This window comes from Neodiprion virginianus, chromosome 4 (genome assembly GCF_021901495.1).
Source record: "Neodiprion virginianus isolate iyNeoVirg1 chromosome 4, iyNeoVirg1.1, whole genome shotgun sequence".
In the NCBI taxonomy this organism is placed as follows: domain Eukaryota; kingdom Metazoa; phylum Arthropoda; class Insecta; order Hymenoptera; family Diprionidae; genus Neodiprion; species Neodiprion virginianus.
The window spans coordinates 38055639-38072315 of record NC_060880.1 but is presented as its reverse complement, the minus strand read 5'-3'; the positions used below and the strand labels follow the sequence as shown (position 1 = coordinate 38072315).

At 37.4% G+C, this 16677-nt stretch overlaps 1 protein-coding gene across 8 annotated transcripts in view; it reads left to right on the top strand.

The window, feature by feature from the left end:
* Positions 1–16677, top strand: part of LOC124303938 (eukaryotic translation initiation factor 4 gamma 1-like) — a 65721-nt gene that overhangs the window by 24839 nt on the left and 24205 nt on the right. For 2 of the 8 annotated variants that reach the window (XR_006908024.1, XM_046761802.1), the window contains exons 1-6: positions 5535–7875; positions 10481–10851; positions 11820–12089; positions 13446–13566; positions 13830–14024; positions 15647–15843. Coding sequence is in view for 7 of the 8 variants with exons in the window: in XM_046761802.1 (XP_046617758.1) it covers positions 7485–7875; positions 10481–10851; positions 11820–12089; positions 13446–13566; positions 13830–14024; positions 15647–15843 (1545 nt within the window). In the remaining variant the exon portion in view is untranslated. Of the gene's footprint in view, positions 1–5534; positions 7876–9758; positions 10224–10480; positions 10852–11819; positions 12090–13445; positions 13567–13829; positions 14025–15646; positions 15844–16677 lie in introns of those variants that run through there. The other 6 variants (XM_046761805.1, XM_046761807.1, XM_046761804.1 and 3 more) reach the window with 5 other exon arrangements.

Below are 16677 nucleotides of genomic sequence, written 5' to 3'. Positions count from 1 at the left end.
ATTATATTTAAGTACACTTCAATATCTTTCTGTCTCTCTGTCTATTCATTTATTCCTTCTTTTCTTTTTCTCTCATTCTTTTAATATACGCATGTTTTTAGTTTCTTTGCTTTTTTATATTTCATTTAGTTATCTTATATTTGCGTTTAATCATACACATCGAGTTCTGGCCGAATGTTTCATCCACACGGCGAAAAAAAACAACTTTTACACGTTATGCACGGTATAATAATATATTGGTATGTGACCTTTATACCGCTCACACCTTTATTATAGCACCGTGTCATTATATATGCATATATGTGTGTGTATGTATAGAGGCATGCATCATTCGTACGTACATAATATTATTGTACGCAACGAATTGAAATATCTGATTGAACACGAGCTAACAATAAGCGTCGTGCTTGTTGCTGCTTGTGCTGCTGTTGTGCTAAAACAGTGGACGAGTGAGTGACCCTTGTACAACAACTTGTTTTTGACAATAATTTCGTAAACCTTTAACAGATGCCTGTATGTAATGTTAGTATGAATTGGTCTTCATGAATATTTAGTTTTATTGTTAGAGAACAGAGGAGAGTGAAAAGGACGTCTGCGTAACGATTCTCGCTAATTTTTTCACCTGCTTGTTTTCGACTAACTCGGGCATTTACATTTTGTATTATGGATACATGTTATATATGCCGCATGTATTTGTATCGAAATCGAATAACCAACTGCGATTCGATTACAGTTAAAAAAAAAAAAAAAAAAAATTGACGGATTTTTCCTCAGCGACGGTGAAGGCTACAGTGCATCGTATGCTGTATTATATATTATAAGTAAAGAGACTTGTGAGAAGAAGAATTAGATACCTGCATAATGTAGATATAGTTCCAAACTTTATAACAACTCTTCGCAATTACTTACCACTAAACATAACCGGTGCTCTTTTACCTACACCTTCTGTATCCACGTAGATACAGTATACATATACCATACACACATAATGATCGTCTGTCACGAAAGTATATATAGATACATGCAATAACTGACCTTCAAGTATTGCTTCGTATACAAATGCGTCTTATAACCGTTGCATGTCAAGCACCTGATGGTTTTAAACCGTGTGTATTGTATATTTCTTCAACCTTTTTTTTTTCCTTTCCGCTTAGCACACGAGAAGTAGAGTTTATGTTTACGTTCTATAGTTTGAAATAAGAAAAGTAGAAGAAACTGACTGTTTTCCTAGAGTTGCTTCATAAAAGCGTTTAGATACGTATATTTATCTCCAAAGTTTCGTCTTCTTCACCTGCTATATGTATATATATAATATGCATGTATATCGTATGCTGAAAATGACCTCAATTTCCGAAGATTGTACGATTTCCGCGAATGTGATAAACTGTACAAAACAAAACAGATTTATATAACCGCACTGTGTCGTTGTAGACTTTATTTAAAGCTGCCGCATTGCCTAGAATTCAAGATCAGGGTACCATATTATTATACTATACTATATTTTGCGTGCTTAGGCCTCGTCGCGATTTGAGTTTATATGTATATTGTCTCCTGGTTTTCCATTCTTCGATATATCGTCCCAATGCGAATGATGAAACCTGATTTAAAACTGCGTATCAATAAATATATATATATATATATATATATTGTCGCAGAGAAATGGAGAGAGAAAGAAATATTTTGAATCGGTGAAATTTGTTGTATAATTTCGTTAGATGTTCTCGATGATGTTATATTAATTGCGCAAAACTTTATTGGTTGTACACGGTCATATGGAGATGACTAATCAATTGCGTTACACTTTACAGTATAATTCGCGGGAAAAATAGGCCCCTTAAAACTGAAGAATAACTTACGACCGATTTCGACAAGGCTTTTTTTTTTTCTTTTGTCTTTGACCTAAAGATACGATTCAAGCGTTATCGACATTTTTTGAAATCCCATTATACAGGGGATCCATTTTACTCGCCTCTTCCATATTACTCTCTCCTCTTGAGAATATGATTGAAGAATAAGTTTAGTTTTTTATTCGACGGAGGGTTAGGGTAAATGTGGGTCAACAAACCCTCTCGAGCACCGTACATGTCCTACTAGGTGAGAGAGAGAGAAGGCGTCACGGCGACCCGTCTACGTTGCTGTATGTGCGGAAAGTGCATATATCGATCTGGGTACAGCACCACTGCAGGCTGGCCTGGTGCACCGGCGAAACTAGGTTACTCTACCTATATGCGAACCTTGTCGAAAACTACCCACTACTACCCTGCCTGACTACGTTAGAGTCGATGTACTACACCTACGACAACGGTACGTCATAATACGTATACGTGGTCCTACGATTTCATTGTAAAATTGACGTAACGGGACGACACCCTGTGGAAACAACGACTATTTGCACTGTGCGGTGTCCGTCGTGTCCCGCGTGTAACGAAAGGTTGTAAAGCAGCTTATGAACTTGTAGGTATAATAAATTCTAGCCGGCTTAAACGACCGTCTTTGAATAGAAAATGTCCGTTTCTTCGACAAAGTTTGTACAGGGATGGAAATTTAGGATCAGGCGTAAAACTTTCGGAATCCAATATCATAAACTTTACTATCCTTGCCAATCATCTTTTGTGTAGAAGAGACGGACGGACTAACCCTTGTTTGAATAATACCGAACGTAGTAGCTCAGGTACTTGGCACTCGAGGCTGCGGATCGGGAGAACTTGGATTCAAATACCCGGCCTGTCAATTAGGTCCTTAACGGTAACTTGCAAAAATGCAGACGGGTCACGTCGTTTAGGGCCGGGTTGCTGATCGGTCCTTCGGACCTGGGTCCGGGTATACTTGAACAAGGTTTTCGGCAGTTTCCCTTATCCCTCATGCAAGTGAGGATGCTTGTACTACCGCTGCCGAACCCGTAAGTACTCTGTACTTTCTCCCTTCTATTGCAAATACAATTGTGATTAATAACGAATTATTGTTGTTATCATTAATACTTGTGTAGAATCGCATAATTTATACACAGCAGGGGTTGTTTTGTATCCCAGCAACAAAAATCGATGTGAAAAGTGTACTATTAAATGTGTTCGTTCGAACCTTTTTTTTTCGGAAGTTTTTAAAAGGTTACTTTTTGACACTATGTAGGTTATAGAACAAAATATCCAAATGGCAGATGGCGTCATGGATCCGATATTTTTAAATTTTGGTACTTTAAATTAACGAAGAAAAGGCGTGGCTTCGTTTGTACTCCAGGGTGACAAACAAGAATTAAAATGATTGACGTGCGGATTCGTTGTACTTTGCATTCGTACGCGTAGCACTGCAGGCAGATACTTACCTTAAACATGATTTCGGGGAAACACGAACACGAAGCTGTAGCACCCGCGTAGTGTCGTTCGACATTATTTCCCGGAGTTTAGCCATTCGTGAGTATAATCTAATTGCAAAATATTTTTCTTCTTTGACGAACTCAGTTCGACAAGCAGAGGTCCTTTTTTTGTTTGCTCGTTGACCGTGTCTTTTGCCCGTACGTTTGAACGTGTCTCTTTTTGTATTCATTTCTTATTATTATTATTATCTAATTCTTATTCCTCAAGATTCTGGTAAATAAGTCGGCAGTCAGTTTCCTATCGGAATAATAACATCTTGTTATTGTTTTTGGCTTATAGCAAATCTAGTGAATCTCGACGTTATGTCAATTCTTGTGATTATGCATGACATTGCCTTCGGTGATGAGTAGAAGTAGAAATTTTAAGACATGAAAAGGAACATGACAAGGTTCTTAGTCGCTATGTTACACCATGCCTTTGGATGGTTTGCAATATAAAAAACAAAAAAAAAAGTAAATAAATAAACAAAACAAAAAAAACAAAAGACTCAGCTGATGACGAGAGTTCGTTCATCGTGCGATCTTGAGACAATCGGGCGTCTGTTCGAAGGCTTGAGTGCAAATTCTTGATGACCTAGTTGAATTATACGCAACAATTGTTCGATTCAAAAGGATGCTAATAATTTTACACATTGGCATTATACAGACATCTTTTTTAGAATTCATTACGTTCTACTGCAAGGAATGGTGAAAATTATCCTTGTTATTATTCTGGTGTTATACTACACTATGATGGTGAAATATGCATACAGCATTGTAGCATAATTCTCTGAAGAGACTAATTAAGTGGCGTTTTGTTCGGCGGCACCGGAACGAGTAACAATATAAATGTATTTAGGTCACAATCTCCTTGTTAAACCTAAATTACGTTAAGCTAAATATATAACATGCGATGATACGGCAGATATTGAACGATTCTAAAAATAAAATTACGTATTTGGTGGCTCCGTACCAGAATAAATTCTATTTCGCTAGTTTCGCTTCTCCCTCGACCTCCCGTAGCATGGATATTATGTTTTATCTGCTCTAATCTCAAACAGCAAACGCTACGTGAAAACTTAGAACCCATCGGCTTTAGGAGTGTTGGTCAACGGGTCGGATGCCAACCGATACTGAAAAATGAGACTGCTTGGAAGTTTTTTTTTTTTTTGGTAAAATTTTAAACAGCCTTTCTTATCGTCTGAAACAGTAATAATCTATACCATTACGTGTACCGGGATTGAAAGTATAATATTTAACTGGCACAATATACCTGTAATAATCGTTAATTATTTCTGGAATCAAATAATCTCCGCGGTAAAAGCCTTGACGTAGAATGAAAAGAATTTCATTATAGCTGTAATAGTTGACAGCGCGTCATGCGACTCGGGAATGAAAAAAAAACGTGACGAAAAAGATCCCTCGCGGCATTGGGTAAAACAGGAATCTGCAATTGAACGTTTAATTTCAAATCTCTGTTCTACCGTCGTTCGGTTTATTTTGTAAAAATCGCTCACGCGTGATTCTAAAGAGCATAAAAAATATTTCCTCAACAAAAACCAATTTGACAGGGTAACGTTAACCGTTGAAAATAGCTTGGAAGTTTTTTGAAAATCGAACGTGTACGTTATCATCGACTATACGGTGGCAGTCGGCGGCGTGAGCTTAGACAAACTTGGTTAGCGTGCACAGAGTATAGCGTTGCAGGTATGTACACGCATGCATACAACACAATGTACGACGCGTGCACGGCGTCGGCGTGGCTCGTTGACGATAGTGAGAGATAGAGAGAGAGAGAGAGATAGAGAGTGGGGGTAGAAACACTTGACAAATGTTTCTCGGCGACGAATCGTAACGCGAGATTGAACCGAGCGTTTACGAAGTTTGACGAAAATATCCGAAGTTGGCGAATCGCTGCAGTGCGTGACCGTTGAGAGAGAGGTTCGTTTTGGTGACGCATGCGCCTTCCGCGAACTCTTGCCATCTCCCTCTCCTTCTCACTCTCCGAACTTGTCTCGCACACATGAACATCGGCTAAGGTTTCACGAACGTGGGTCGAAACGGCCGACGCGGCATGCGCCTGGGTTCCCGGATCGTCGTTGTGTCAGCCTAGGAATACAACGTGGTGATTCGACGACGCGTATTCTTAGTGTGGGTGAAACTAGCGGCGGTGTAGAGGGGGTCGGGGTCTGCCCTGCATCAGTCTCTACTGCGTCCCTTCGAAAGGGGACGCTCCTCCTCGTCTTTGACAAGCGCGCGGTTAAAATACCCAATGGGGGGTTGACAGTTATCAAGGAAACTGATAGTAATATAATAAATAAATAAATTATAACTAACACGGACACACGAGTACGGATTTTTTCTAAACGACCATTTTAATCAACATATAATTCGTACGATATTGGTTACAATTTTTTAAAAAGTATACTTAGAAACCGCGATCCGAGACAGAATAATACCAAGATATATGTATACACGTGTATGTATTGCTCTTCGTCGCAAGATCGTCCATCGGTTTTCCTAGGACACGAAACTGTAGAAAAGACCGTTTGTTCCGTTGTATATTTTCAACTTTTTTTTAACGTAATTATTTTATTTGGACAATTGATTGTATTAAGTAATATTGTGCCATAATTCGCGTGTGTGTTGTCACTGTGGATTGATGAAAGTTCTCTTTTTTCATTCCCCCGCCACTTGACCGTTTTTTTTTTCCTTTTTTTTACGGTAATGTAAAAATTGAATCAGAAAAAAAACTGTAGAAGATCTGAGACATCGAAACGAAAACTTTGAGGAAGAAAACGTCGAGGGTCGATTGATTCAGTGTGCTGTTTTTTTTTCTATTATTGTTGTTGTTATTTATTTGACAATAAGTGACGTTTGAAAACGTTGGTTCTTCTTGTTGTCTCGTTTTTGTTTTAGCTCAAATTACGGTTAGTTTTCCTTTCTTCTTTCTTCTCGTTACACACAGCGCGAACGACGAGAAGTCGTACGTTGATTATTATTTACCAAGATTTTAAAACCAATTTGGAAAATATTATATGTAAACGAACACTGTATCTAGTTTATTAGTTTTATTTAACTACTGTTCGTGAAACGGGATACGACAACGACTACGAGGACGTGAAAATAAAAATTTTGTTGTATCGAGTGCTCTGCGGACGCCACAAAGCAGCGGCTCTAGTCCTAAATATCGATCTGCTGGCGTGTGCGACCTACTCTATAGTACGTTCGCCTCGAAACATATTGTGGAATGACAGTTGACAACAGTCCAGCTGTCGCTATCATCGTACAATTGACATCTGTCAATAATCATTTGTTGACTCTTACGTTGAGGTTGACGACGAGGACGACAACGACAACAACAACAAAGCCAACACCAACGAGTCGAATAACCGATTCTCACCGTCGAATTCAACGACAACGAGCGAGAACGTGCATTTTTTGCTCCGCCGATAATCGAGGATACCTGTAAAATTACCAACGCTTTCGCCGTAACGTTGTTAACGGTCGAATTTTTTTGAAGACATTCCGTTCGTTTTCCATTTAGTTCTTTTTTTTGTTTTTACAAGAAGAACGTACGTCGAGAGTAAAAAAAAAAGGTTAAAAAAAAGGAAGTACAATACGAATAGAAAAAATGTGGGCGATAGTAAAAATCGGCAGGACTTCGCTCAGAGTTTCTTCGCGTTCGATAAAATCAAGTCAAAGCTTGATCGGAACTTAAAGAAGGAAAAGATTGAAGAAACAGCGCAACACAAGTCAACTATTATTGTGCTATTGTAGTACTACCGGCGAAGAAGACAAATGAATGAAAAATTCCAATAAAGTGTAACTCTAAATTTGAGGATAAAAAGAAGAAATCGAAAAATATAAATACGGAGGCGCAAGAATAATGATTCCCCGTCAAAACTTGGTGATAAAAAAAAATTAATTTGAAGAATATTACAACGATGAGAAAATCCGCCTGAGAGGAAAACAATAAGGAAGACAATTCATTATAGAAATTCATCGTTTTTTATACACGTACCGTAACACGCTCCTATTAAGAATCAGTAAGAAGTAAGGAAGAAGCTCGTAAGCTTTTGAGACAATAAAGGTGTTTCTAGACGGCTAATATCTACCGTTAATTACCAACGTCATGGTTTCGCGATACGGTGTTACGAAGGAGGGTGCAGTCGGTGTTACGGTCGGCGTCGGGACGATGCACTGTTTGCTACCCCATTGCGGTGGCCCCCACCACATGTCACCACACGGGCATAACCCGAGCCACAATCACATTCACCACCATAACCATCACAATCATCACAACCACCACCCGCCGGCATCGCCGAGTCCTCACGGTCATCTAAGTCAGATGAATCACGCCCAACATCAGTTGACAATTAATATTAACCACAATCATCAGCTGCAGTCCCAGCAGACTCAGCATCAGCAACAACAACAACAACAACAACAACAACAACAACAACAACAACAACAACAACAACAACAACAACAACCTCAGTACAGGATCATCACGGCCAGTGCCAGTAAGTCCTTACTACCAGTTACTGTCAACTCACCGAATACGTTGCCAGTTTTTAATTTTACCAAAGGTGTTGATAGGAAATCACACAAATGTACAGTTATACGGACCTACACGAGATGATATATATATATATATATATATATAAAATGCATAATAGAGTGTGTGTATATATATATACTCTATTATGCATTTTATCAGGCTTACTAAACTCGTACGTCAAGGTGGCAGTCACGTGGACCTCATGCAGTATTAATAGAATATTCATTTATTCATGATGTACATCTATTACCTGACTTTTTGATAAACGGTCGGTTCGAGGGTGGGGATAAATGAGATCGTGGATAGTGTATAATGACGTGTAGACGTTCGCCTAGGTACGTCTTTATTTCATCGCGACGACAACGACTATTGCGATGACACGCGTTTATCAAACACCTTAGCAACGACTGACTGACATACGTCGTCTTGCATACCATACTTTTACTTCTTGTTCTTTAGGCGCTAGCCTTGCTTGTGCCCACAAGGTGAGAAGAAAACCCTAGGTGTGATGTAACTAGCTGACCAACTAATTAACTAGCCAACCAATCACCTTACTAAATAGTAAACCCCTCTCCGCACTATGAAAGAGACATTGAGACAATAGCGAGACGTGAGACGTTGCCTACCGCTGCCAGTGTTCCTCGTGTCATGCTGCATTTACTTACCTAACTTGGCACCATTCTCACAACAATTCCTCCGTCGTCAATTACAATGGATACTAATTTTAAATTAGCTTTGACCAAGTTCGAAATAGTCTACAAGTCCCCGGTGTCTGCATTTAAGATTGGTTGTAATAGATCTCACTGTCTAGTTGTATAATCGGTACAATACCTATCGTAATGGGCACTTTACACGGATACGTGTATATCGGAGAGCACGAGATTATCGTATTTTTTCAATCATTTTTTAAAATTATTAATTTTTTTTTTCTTTTTTTTTATACCGACAATGGTGGGGCAGAAAAAATTAAATGCAACGGATAATATTTTAAGTATACTCTACAATCGATTCTTTGAACAGGAAACTTATGCTTGACCCATATAAGAGTATTGTCTATATCAATATTGTTCCACGATTAATACAATGGCTCTGAAGGTTTCTAAAAACAACTTCAAGAATTATGAAACTTCTCTTGTGCCGATATCCGTTTACCGTTCAATTTACTCGAAATTTCTCCTATCATTTTCTCAACGAGATTCTTACCTTTTAAAGTTATACCCAATAGGAATAATAATAATAACAATAATAATGATCATAATCATAAACGTATACTCAATCGATAACACCGAACCATTCTTCTGTAATATTGAGATAATACCGGTGTAATTGCAAGTAAATTTGTATCCTTGAATAGCGAATTGAAATTGAAGAGACTTCGTTTTCTTCTGTCTTTTCGAATTATATACCGTTTTTTTTTTTTTTTTTTTTTTTTTACACAATTGTCGGGAGTTGACAAAAATTGATAATATAAAAATGGTGAGAAAAATTCCGAAGCGTGCTTGCGTGCGAGAAAAAAAAAAGAGGTACAACTGTTTGCCCGCGATGGAAAGAAGCCTGGAACCAAACAGCCTTCCAAGTCTCTTCGGTTGTTCGCGCCGTTACGCGGAAATTCCATTCAAGCGGTGCTGCACCGGAAGTGACGTAGCTTCAGTCGAATGACTAGGAGAACGTACGTAGCTTGCTGTTTCCTCTACCGAGCGCTCTGGCTCTGGCGGTTCGGTCTCTAGGCCTCGCCCCCTTTTCCGTGCAATCAATGTGCCTGCAGAGCCACAGATAGCAGCACCGGCCCTGCCCACATGTGCAAACATGGCTTCTCGCAAGCCTGGTCTCTGAGGTTTTATTATCGTTTTTGCTAAATATTTTATCGGTTATTTTTCTAAAAATCGGTTATTCGAATAACGTTATTTCGACGTCGTTTATTACCGTTCGTAACGAGGAGTGGGAGTTTTTTCTAATACGCACGTTTGTATGTAGAAAAAAGGCTGAAATACTGCTGGAACTTGCAACCACCACCAACACCAACACCACCACCACCACTATCGCCAACCAACATCAGCGAGAGATATCCCTTGGCTCACTTTTACTCAACTTTCCCAAGTCGTTTCTAGCCTTCTCGATCAATTTTCAGTGTGATATTTATTTTTAAATATGGTTTACTTCGCGTCATAGAGTTAGGCGAGTATTCAACGGCTGTTACACCTTCGTCACAAAATGACATAACCAATATTTCGAGTCAAGTGCTAATTATGGCAAATGCTACAGACTCGAACATGCTGCCCGCATACGCTTATGTGGGGGCCTATACTATAGGTCAGTTACAACCTGTTTATAAGTTTTTTATTTTTTTTTTCTAATTGTTTTTTATCATCATTGATTTTATCATCGTCATCGTTGTATTTGTGAATTTTTTTAATAATTAAATTTTCGACGTGGCCACCATCCTCCGACTTCCTGTCTTCTTCGTTTTGCATTTCACCTTATGAAATTTCTCAAGAGTATTCTAAACCGTGTAATAACAAATTAAATTGTAACTAATTCTTTTTTTTTTTTGCATCTATTTTTTACAGGATCAGACGTTAACTTTCATGTACCTGGGCAGAACTACGGAGGTCAACCTGGCGGCCAGGTCGGTGGGGGTGGAGGTAGCGTAGGAGTACCCGGGGGTAGAGGGCCCCCGCCGATAGCGGGAATACAAAGTATTGGTCAATCTGCTCCCGGTATACCGCAGGGGAATCAATCAGGGACGCAACAACCTCCGCCTCAATCGCAGACACCTGGGGTACAGTCGCAGCAGTCTCAGGGACCACCTCAGACTACTACGCCTCCTGGTCATACTCAATCGCCTCAGGAAATGGGGAAACAACCTCATCTGCAGGCTCAATCATTATCCCTGCAACCCAACATGTACCCTACCAGTCAACCAAGACCAGCGTCGCAGGTAAATTTTTTTCATTCTAAAGTTGATACGTCTTGTTTGAACTGACGCTTGTGCGTGTCGTGTAACGTCAAGCAAATTTTGAATTATCCGACCGTATATTACTCAATTGAGAATCTATCAAACGAACAAAGAATCTTGTACTCTCAATTTATATGAAATTTGATTGGTTTTTATTGTAAATGGTAACCGTCTTTTGGTGCACAGCAATAAAGTGACCCAGAATTTTTAAAGGAGAAAATTAGTGCAGTTTTCATCGTCATTCAAATAATTTTATGAATATGTTTTTTCAATTCCATTTACCTTACAGTCGCACCACAAAAATTCTATGGGGGTAAAAGAGAGTAACTTTCATCTATTTTATTTCTTTTTGTGACAATTTAGCAGCACATGCTCTTATATTCCCAAATCTGCCATCATTTTCATTGTAAATTGTGTACATTAGAGTTGCTTGCTCAGCAACTATTTTAAACACTTTTAAAGAAAGCCCGCTAGTCTCTTCAATTATATAAAATCTTACTTTTTGTGTGGAATTTCCCCTCGATAGAAAGTTGGTCTACGTGGCAATTATCTTGACATGAAAACTAGAGAATATTCAACTTTGAAGAATCTTGATTGTTCATATTTCGTATTATTCTATAATGGATACTTTGAATTAAAATGAAATAATATAATTTACTTCAACCTGTTGGAAAAACGGAATTTTTCACCAAACTAACATCCTTGAAGTTCCGTTTTTTTCTAAATTGATCTCCAGCGTAATTGAAGTTAGCGCTGGCGACGGTGATTATGAATTGAAGACTACAACTATGTAGAAATCGACAAAGTGACAAAATCGGTAACTCGTCGTTAAAAGTGTAACTTGAAAAGAACGTTTTCAGTAACCATGTAAGACATGAGATATGGTGAACATGGTTGATAAGAGGAAGTTATCAAATCAATGAACAATGTAATAAGAAATTTTGTTACAGGTTTATTATCCATCTGCAATGAGGCCGCAGACGGCAAGGGGTAATCACAGGGGGGGTCAGGGGGGTGGTGGTGCTCAAGTTGTGAGCATACCATCAGTGGGCGGGGGTGGAGGCCAGCAAACGGCCATGTTTCCGCACCCTGCCAGTTTGCCGATGGCACCCGGCACCTTGTATATGTCGAGCCAAGTGCCTTTGCATCCTTCGCACAGTGGCACGCACCAACCACCTGTTTATCCGATGAACACTCAGATGCAGCCCATTCAGGTAGTAGTTAAGTACCGTTGATTTCATACTTATTACAATATCTTCCCCCTTCGTCACCTTGTTAACGTGTCTTTCATCTCTCCTTGGTAATGTTTAACACTATATTTGTATACATGTATTACTTGACTGATTACTACATTGATTTGAAAAAATGTCTTACACTTGGGAGCTTTGCAGGAATTACGAAACAAGTTTGATACAATAAATTTTATTTACTCACACTGTTTCATCCAGTGAATGCTGTACTGTGTTGATCACTAATGATTTGAGAGTGAAGTTAGACACTTACAAATCCCAGTATTCTGTTCGCAGCAAGAGTAGGCAAAGTAGCATGTGCAGGTAGCTCATTTCACTATGAAGTCATGCATCACCTAAATGAAGCTAGATGTAGAAGTTCAGAGTAATGGATAGTTTGCGATTACTTTTTCTTATTCTTTTTTTTTTAATTCTTACTTCTTTTTTGTATGTTATACGTATTAGCAATGAGGCGCTAGTGTATATTCCAGCCCAGTGCTATGCGTTTACAATCACCTTATTTAATTATAACCTTTTTCTACTTCCTTCATTACATTATATAAATTTTCATACGTCTTACCAAATTTTTACATAATTGAAGCTTTCTCTTAAACAAAAAGCTTTTGACGATTACTGCGGCGAAACAATTTTAAAACATATCACACCGTGTACCAGTTAGCCGCGAATGGGATTCGTAAGCTTAATCTATTGTGCATTAAATCCAGAGACTTCTATTCTTCATTGGTTTCAAAAATATACAACTTCTTGTTACGTGAGAAATTTCTTCACTTATCTAGCAAAGTCATCATCAACGAGTATTTATTTTTCTGTTATCACTTCGTCTCTGCTGGTAAATTGAATGACTCATTCAAAATAAGTTAGTAATATGCAAGTCCCATTAGAACGAAACTCCAGTTCATATCCAAAGATGTACATTTTTATACTATGAACCACATTGTACTATATATATCAGATATTAAATATCTGAGACAAGTAGTAATAAAGCTCAAGAACTTTCTTGCTAGTTCTTTCTTAGCTATCATTTATAATATTTTAATTCTCATTTCTCTTCTCAGAATTCGATTAATTTTTTTAATTTTCTCTTCCATCCCTTGAGAAAAAAAATATATGCATTTTCATTGAGAAGCTTACAATATATTTATTCGTAATTCAACAGTATTTTCCTGCGGTATTTTATAAACAGTGTAATGAATTCTAAGAACGAAAGAACCATATCTTTTTTATTACCAATTGTCAGCTTCTTAGGCCAAACTCTGTAAATTATCAGTAACAACTCTCCAAGCCATGAAATAAAAATGTGACAAATATCTTTTTATTTTATTCTAGTTTCCTGGGCCACCACAGAGACCTCAGGGCCACCAAAGTCAACAGTTTTTCCCGACTTATCAACCCACCATCATACAGTCGAACCTCTATGGATTTAGTTCGGCAACTCCACACCATACATGTAAATGCAGTTTCAATATCTAATTAATGTTAATTAGCATAGCTTTTAAGGTTCTCCGGCAGTGAAACCTGCAATTTCTCTCAAGTTACACCATGCAAAGCAAAAACGAGATATTCTCAGCTCTCGGAAATTTCCTTTCTCCTGTCTGTAACAAGTTTGAAACTTTGAAATTTCTTATTTGCAATGATAACTAACAACGTAATATGTACTTGTTGTTTTAATATAACGTATGTAGAAATCCATATTTTCTGTTGAAATTTCAGATTACTACCAACAACAAGGGCCTCAGGTGAATTTGAGCAGACCAACGGCAGGGTCGATAAGCGGAGGAGCTCCACACGTTGGAAGTCCTCTACCTGGCGGCCAAGGAGCTAGCATTGTTCAACAGGGTAGCATTCAGCAACCTTCTCAGCAACCTCAGCAAATGCCAGCGATGGCCCTACCATTAGTTCAAACAGGCAAGTATTGTTTGTTTATTGTGTCTATTCAGTTTTGATAGTATGATCGTTTATAGCATAAGGCAACACACAGTCATTTACTTCTCAGTGCAATCAAGTTACCTTCTTCAAAATTCTGTTGAAGTTAGAATACACGGTTTAGCTTTGTATTTTCCGTTAACATAGGATAAAAAAGTTTTTCGACCTATTCCCATAGTATTATAAACGTGGTTTTTTAATGCTCTTTGTAAAATAACTGACGGTATAAGTTTGAAAAATGTTGTATCTAGAAGAAATTAATTTTGTTGTGAATGACCTTCTATTGCATAATCGGGTTCTATGAAAATTTGTATTTACTTTTCTGAATAGTTTTCAAAGATTCATCATAACTTTTGTAATTTTATTTTTTCTTGTGCAGGTGTACGCGAAAATTTTCTTCACTTATAGAAATATTGCCTGGTAAAATGTGTAACCTTTTGTAAAACGGAAAAAAAGATAAAAGTACAATTTCATCTTCAAAGTATGGGAATTGTTGATATATCGTTATAGAACAGTTTAGCGTATAAAGACGTGTAACTGTCTCCCTGGTTAAGTATTCTCTGTAACTAGAAAAAAGAACAAAAAGCAGGGGAAAAAAAATTAAAATTCACACATTTATTAAGCTCATATGAAAATCGTACTCATTATTTATATTTGTCACTTGTTAAGAAAAAGATTTTGTAATGTCAAGGCATGTGTAATACCGCAACAGATAATTATCTGAAGATACTTTATAAAGTACTTGATAAAGAAACTAGCATTGGCTGTGGTTTAGTGCGGTAAAGTAAAGCAGTTGCTGTACTGTTGAGTACTGAATCACACGTCAGTTCGGAATTTCATTTGGATTTTTGTTCATCTTTTCTTCTCAACAACGGTAGATGGGTCGATTAGCTTTTAGACCAATTAGTGAAAAATTCGAGGAGTCTTGCTGTTTCGAGAATTTCCAAAGTTCACTGTAAAATTGACCGTTATAATCCCTCACAGCTGATCTCATGCACTGAACGGATTAGTAGAGCGTAAATCTAATTACTTATGTGCAAATTATGTCCATAAACCTTTAAATAGTTCTCTGAAACATATTACATTGTACAAAGGGGCCTAACCATTCCTGGAAGGTACTGCACTTTTTGAAAAATATCGAAACTTTGGCGACAGGTATTATGCCTTGGAGCACACCAGCGTACTGCAGCCATAAAATCCTTTACTATATTATTAACGGTATTTTCAAATCGAGACCAGTTCGAACTTGGGCAGTGAATGAGTAAGTTATTAAAGAGGTTCATGATTGAATATATTCGGCCGATTTGATAATGTACGTTGTTGATAAAGTTTATAAGTTACACTTTGGTAAGTGACACACATCACCATATTTTTATTCGTTATTCATATTATTTGGTAATCAGACGATGTTGAGACGATTTTATAACTTGACTTTTTTTTTCCATCCTCACTTTGTTTTTTTTTCTTTGTTCCTGTTAAATTTACATGAAACAATCCAATTTGTGTCTTGTGATTGATGCTGAAAATTTTTTGGTATTATAAATATCGTAATAAGATCTGAATTCTCCGTTATTTATTTGTCTATGTTTCATTTGTTTTTGAAGATGTGTACCAAGGCGACAATGGCGGTATACAAAATCCTGGGATAAGTGCTGCAAACCGAAAAAAACCGAGAAGAACGAAAGCTATTACGGATATCGTAGATCCAAAAACAGGAAAAAATATAAGTGAACAAATTTACGATGACGATGTTGCGACTCAAAGTGGAGATTCCAGTAATCGAACGACTCCTCAACCACAAGTGCGTTTTGTTGTAACAATTAACACAGGCAATCGTCCCAATGAACATACCTCTGAAATGAAAGATATTTGTTTGACGCCAAGTTGTTTGTTTAATGAGGTCTTGAAATTTTCTTGATAATATAGCAAGGGACTTATTTTCCCTGCCTCTTAGAATCAAGTTATTCTTATCAGTTCTCAAGTCACGATATCAGTAGCTAAGTTTCATTGTATTGCAAGATACGGAAATACTTTCCTAAACGATAACTATCTATCAATCTATGACGTGAATGGAATGTTGTTTAGCAAGAGAAAGTGAAGTTCAGTCTTTTCTTTTACTGTGATCGTTTCAAATCGCGTCGGCCAAATTACTGTGTAGCAAAGTTCATTTGGGCAATTACCAAACTTTATATTTGTACCCAAAAGTTATAAACATATTTTAAATCTTTACTATCGCATGAGAGGTCAATGGGTAACTGCATTAGAAAATATTCCAATCTAAAATAGAAATGTCATTAGAGTTGGATGATTATATTATTATTTCAAACCTGACGTGGAAAACCCTGTGGTAATTTTATCTATTTTTTTGTGAACTTAAAGATAAAAATAGTACAAATTTGTGCCACGTAATGTTATTTAAATATGCATTCTCCAATACCAATAAATTAACCAGTTGTTTAATCGAAGCTATGAAAGTTTGGCTGATTTAAAATTTTATCAAACATTGAAAATCGATAGTGGAGATGATAGTTATGTGATAGCTTGTTTGAGTACAAATATTGAAAACTTTAAATATTTATTTCGTTTCTCTCATACCTTTAACTTGTATTTGTATCACTATAATTTGGAGTATGAA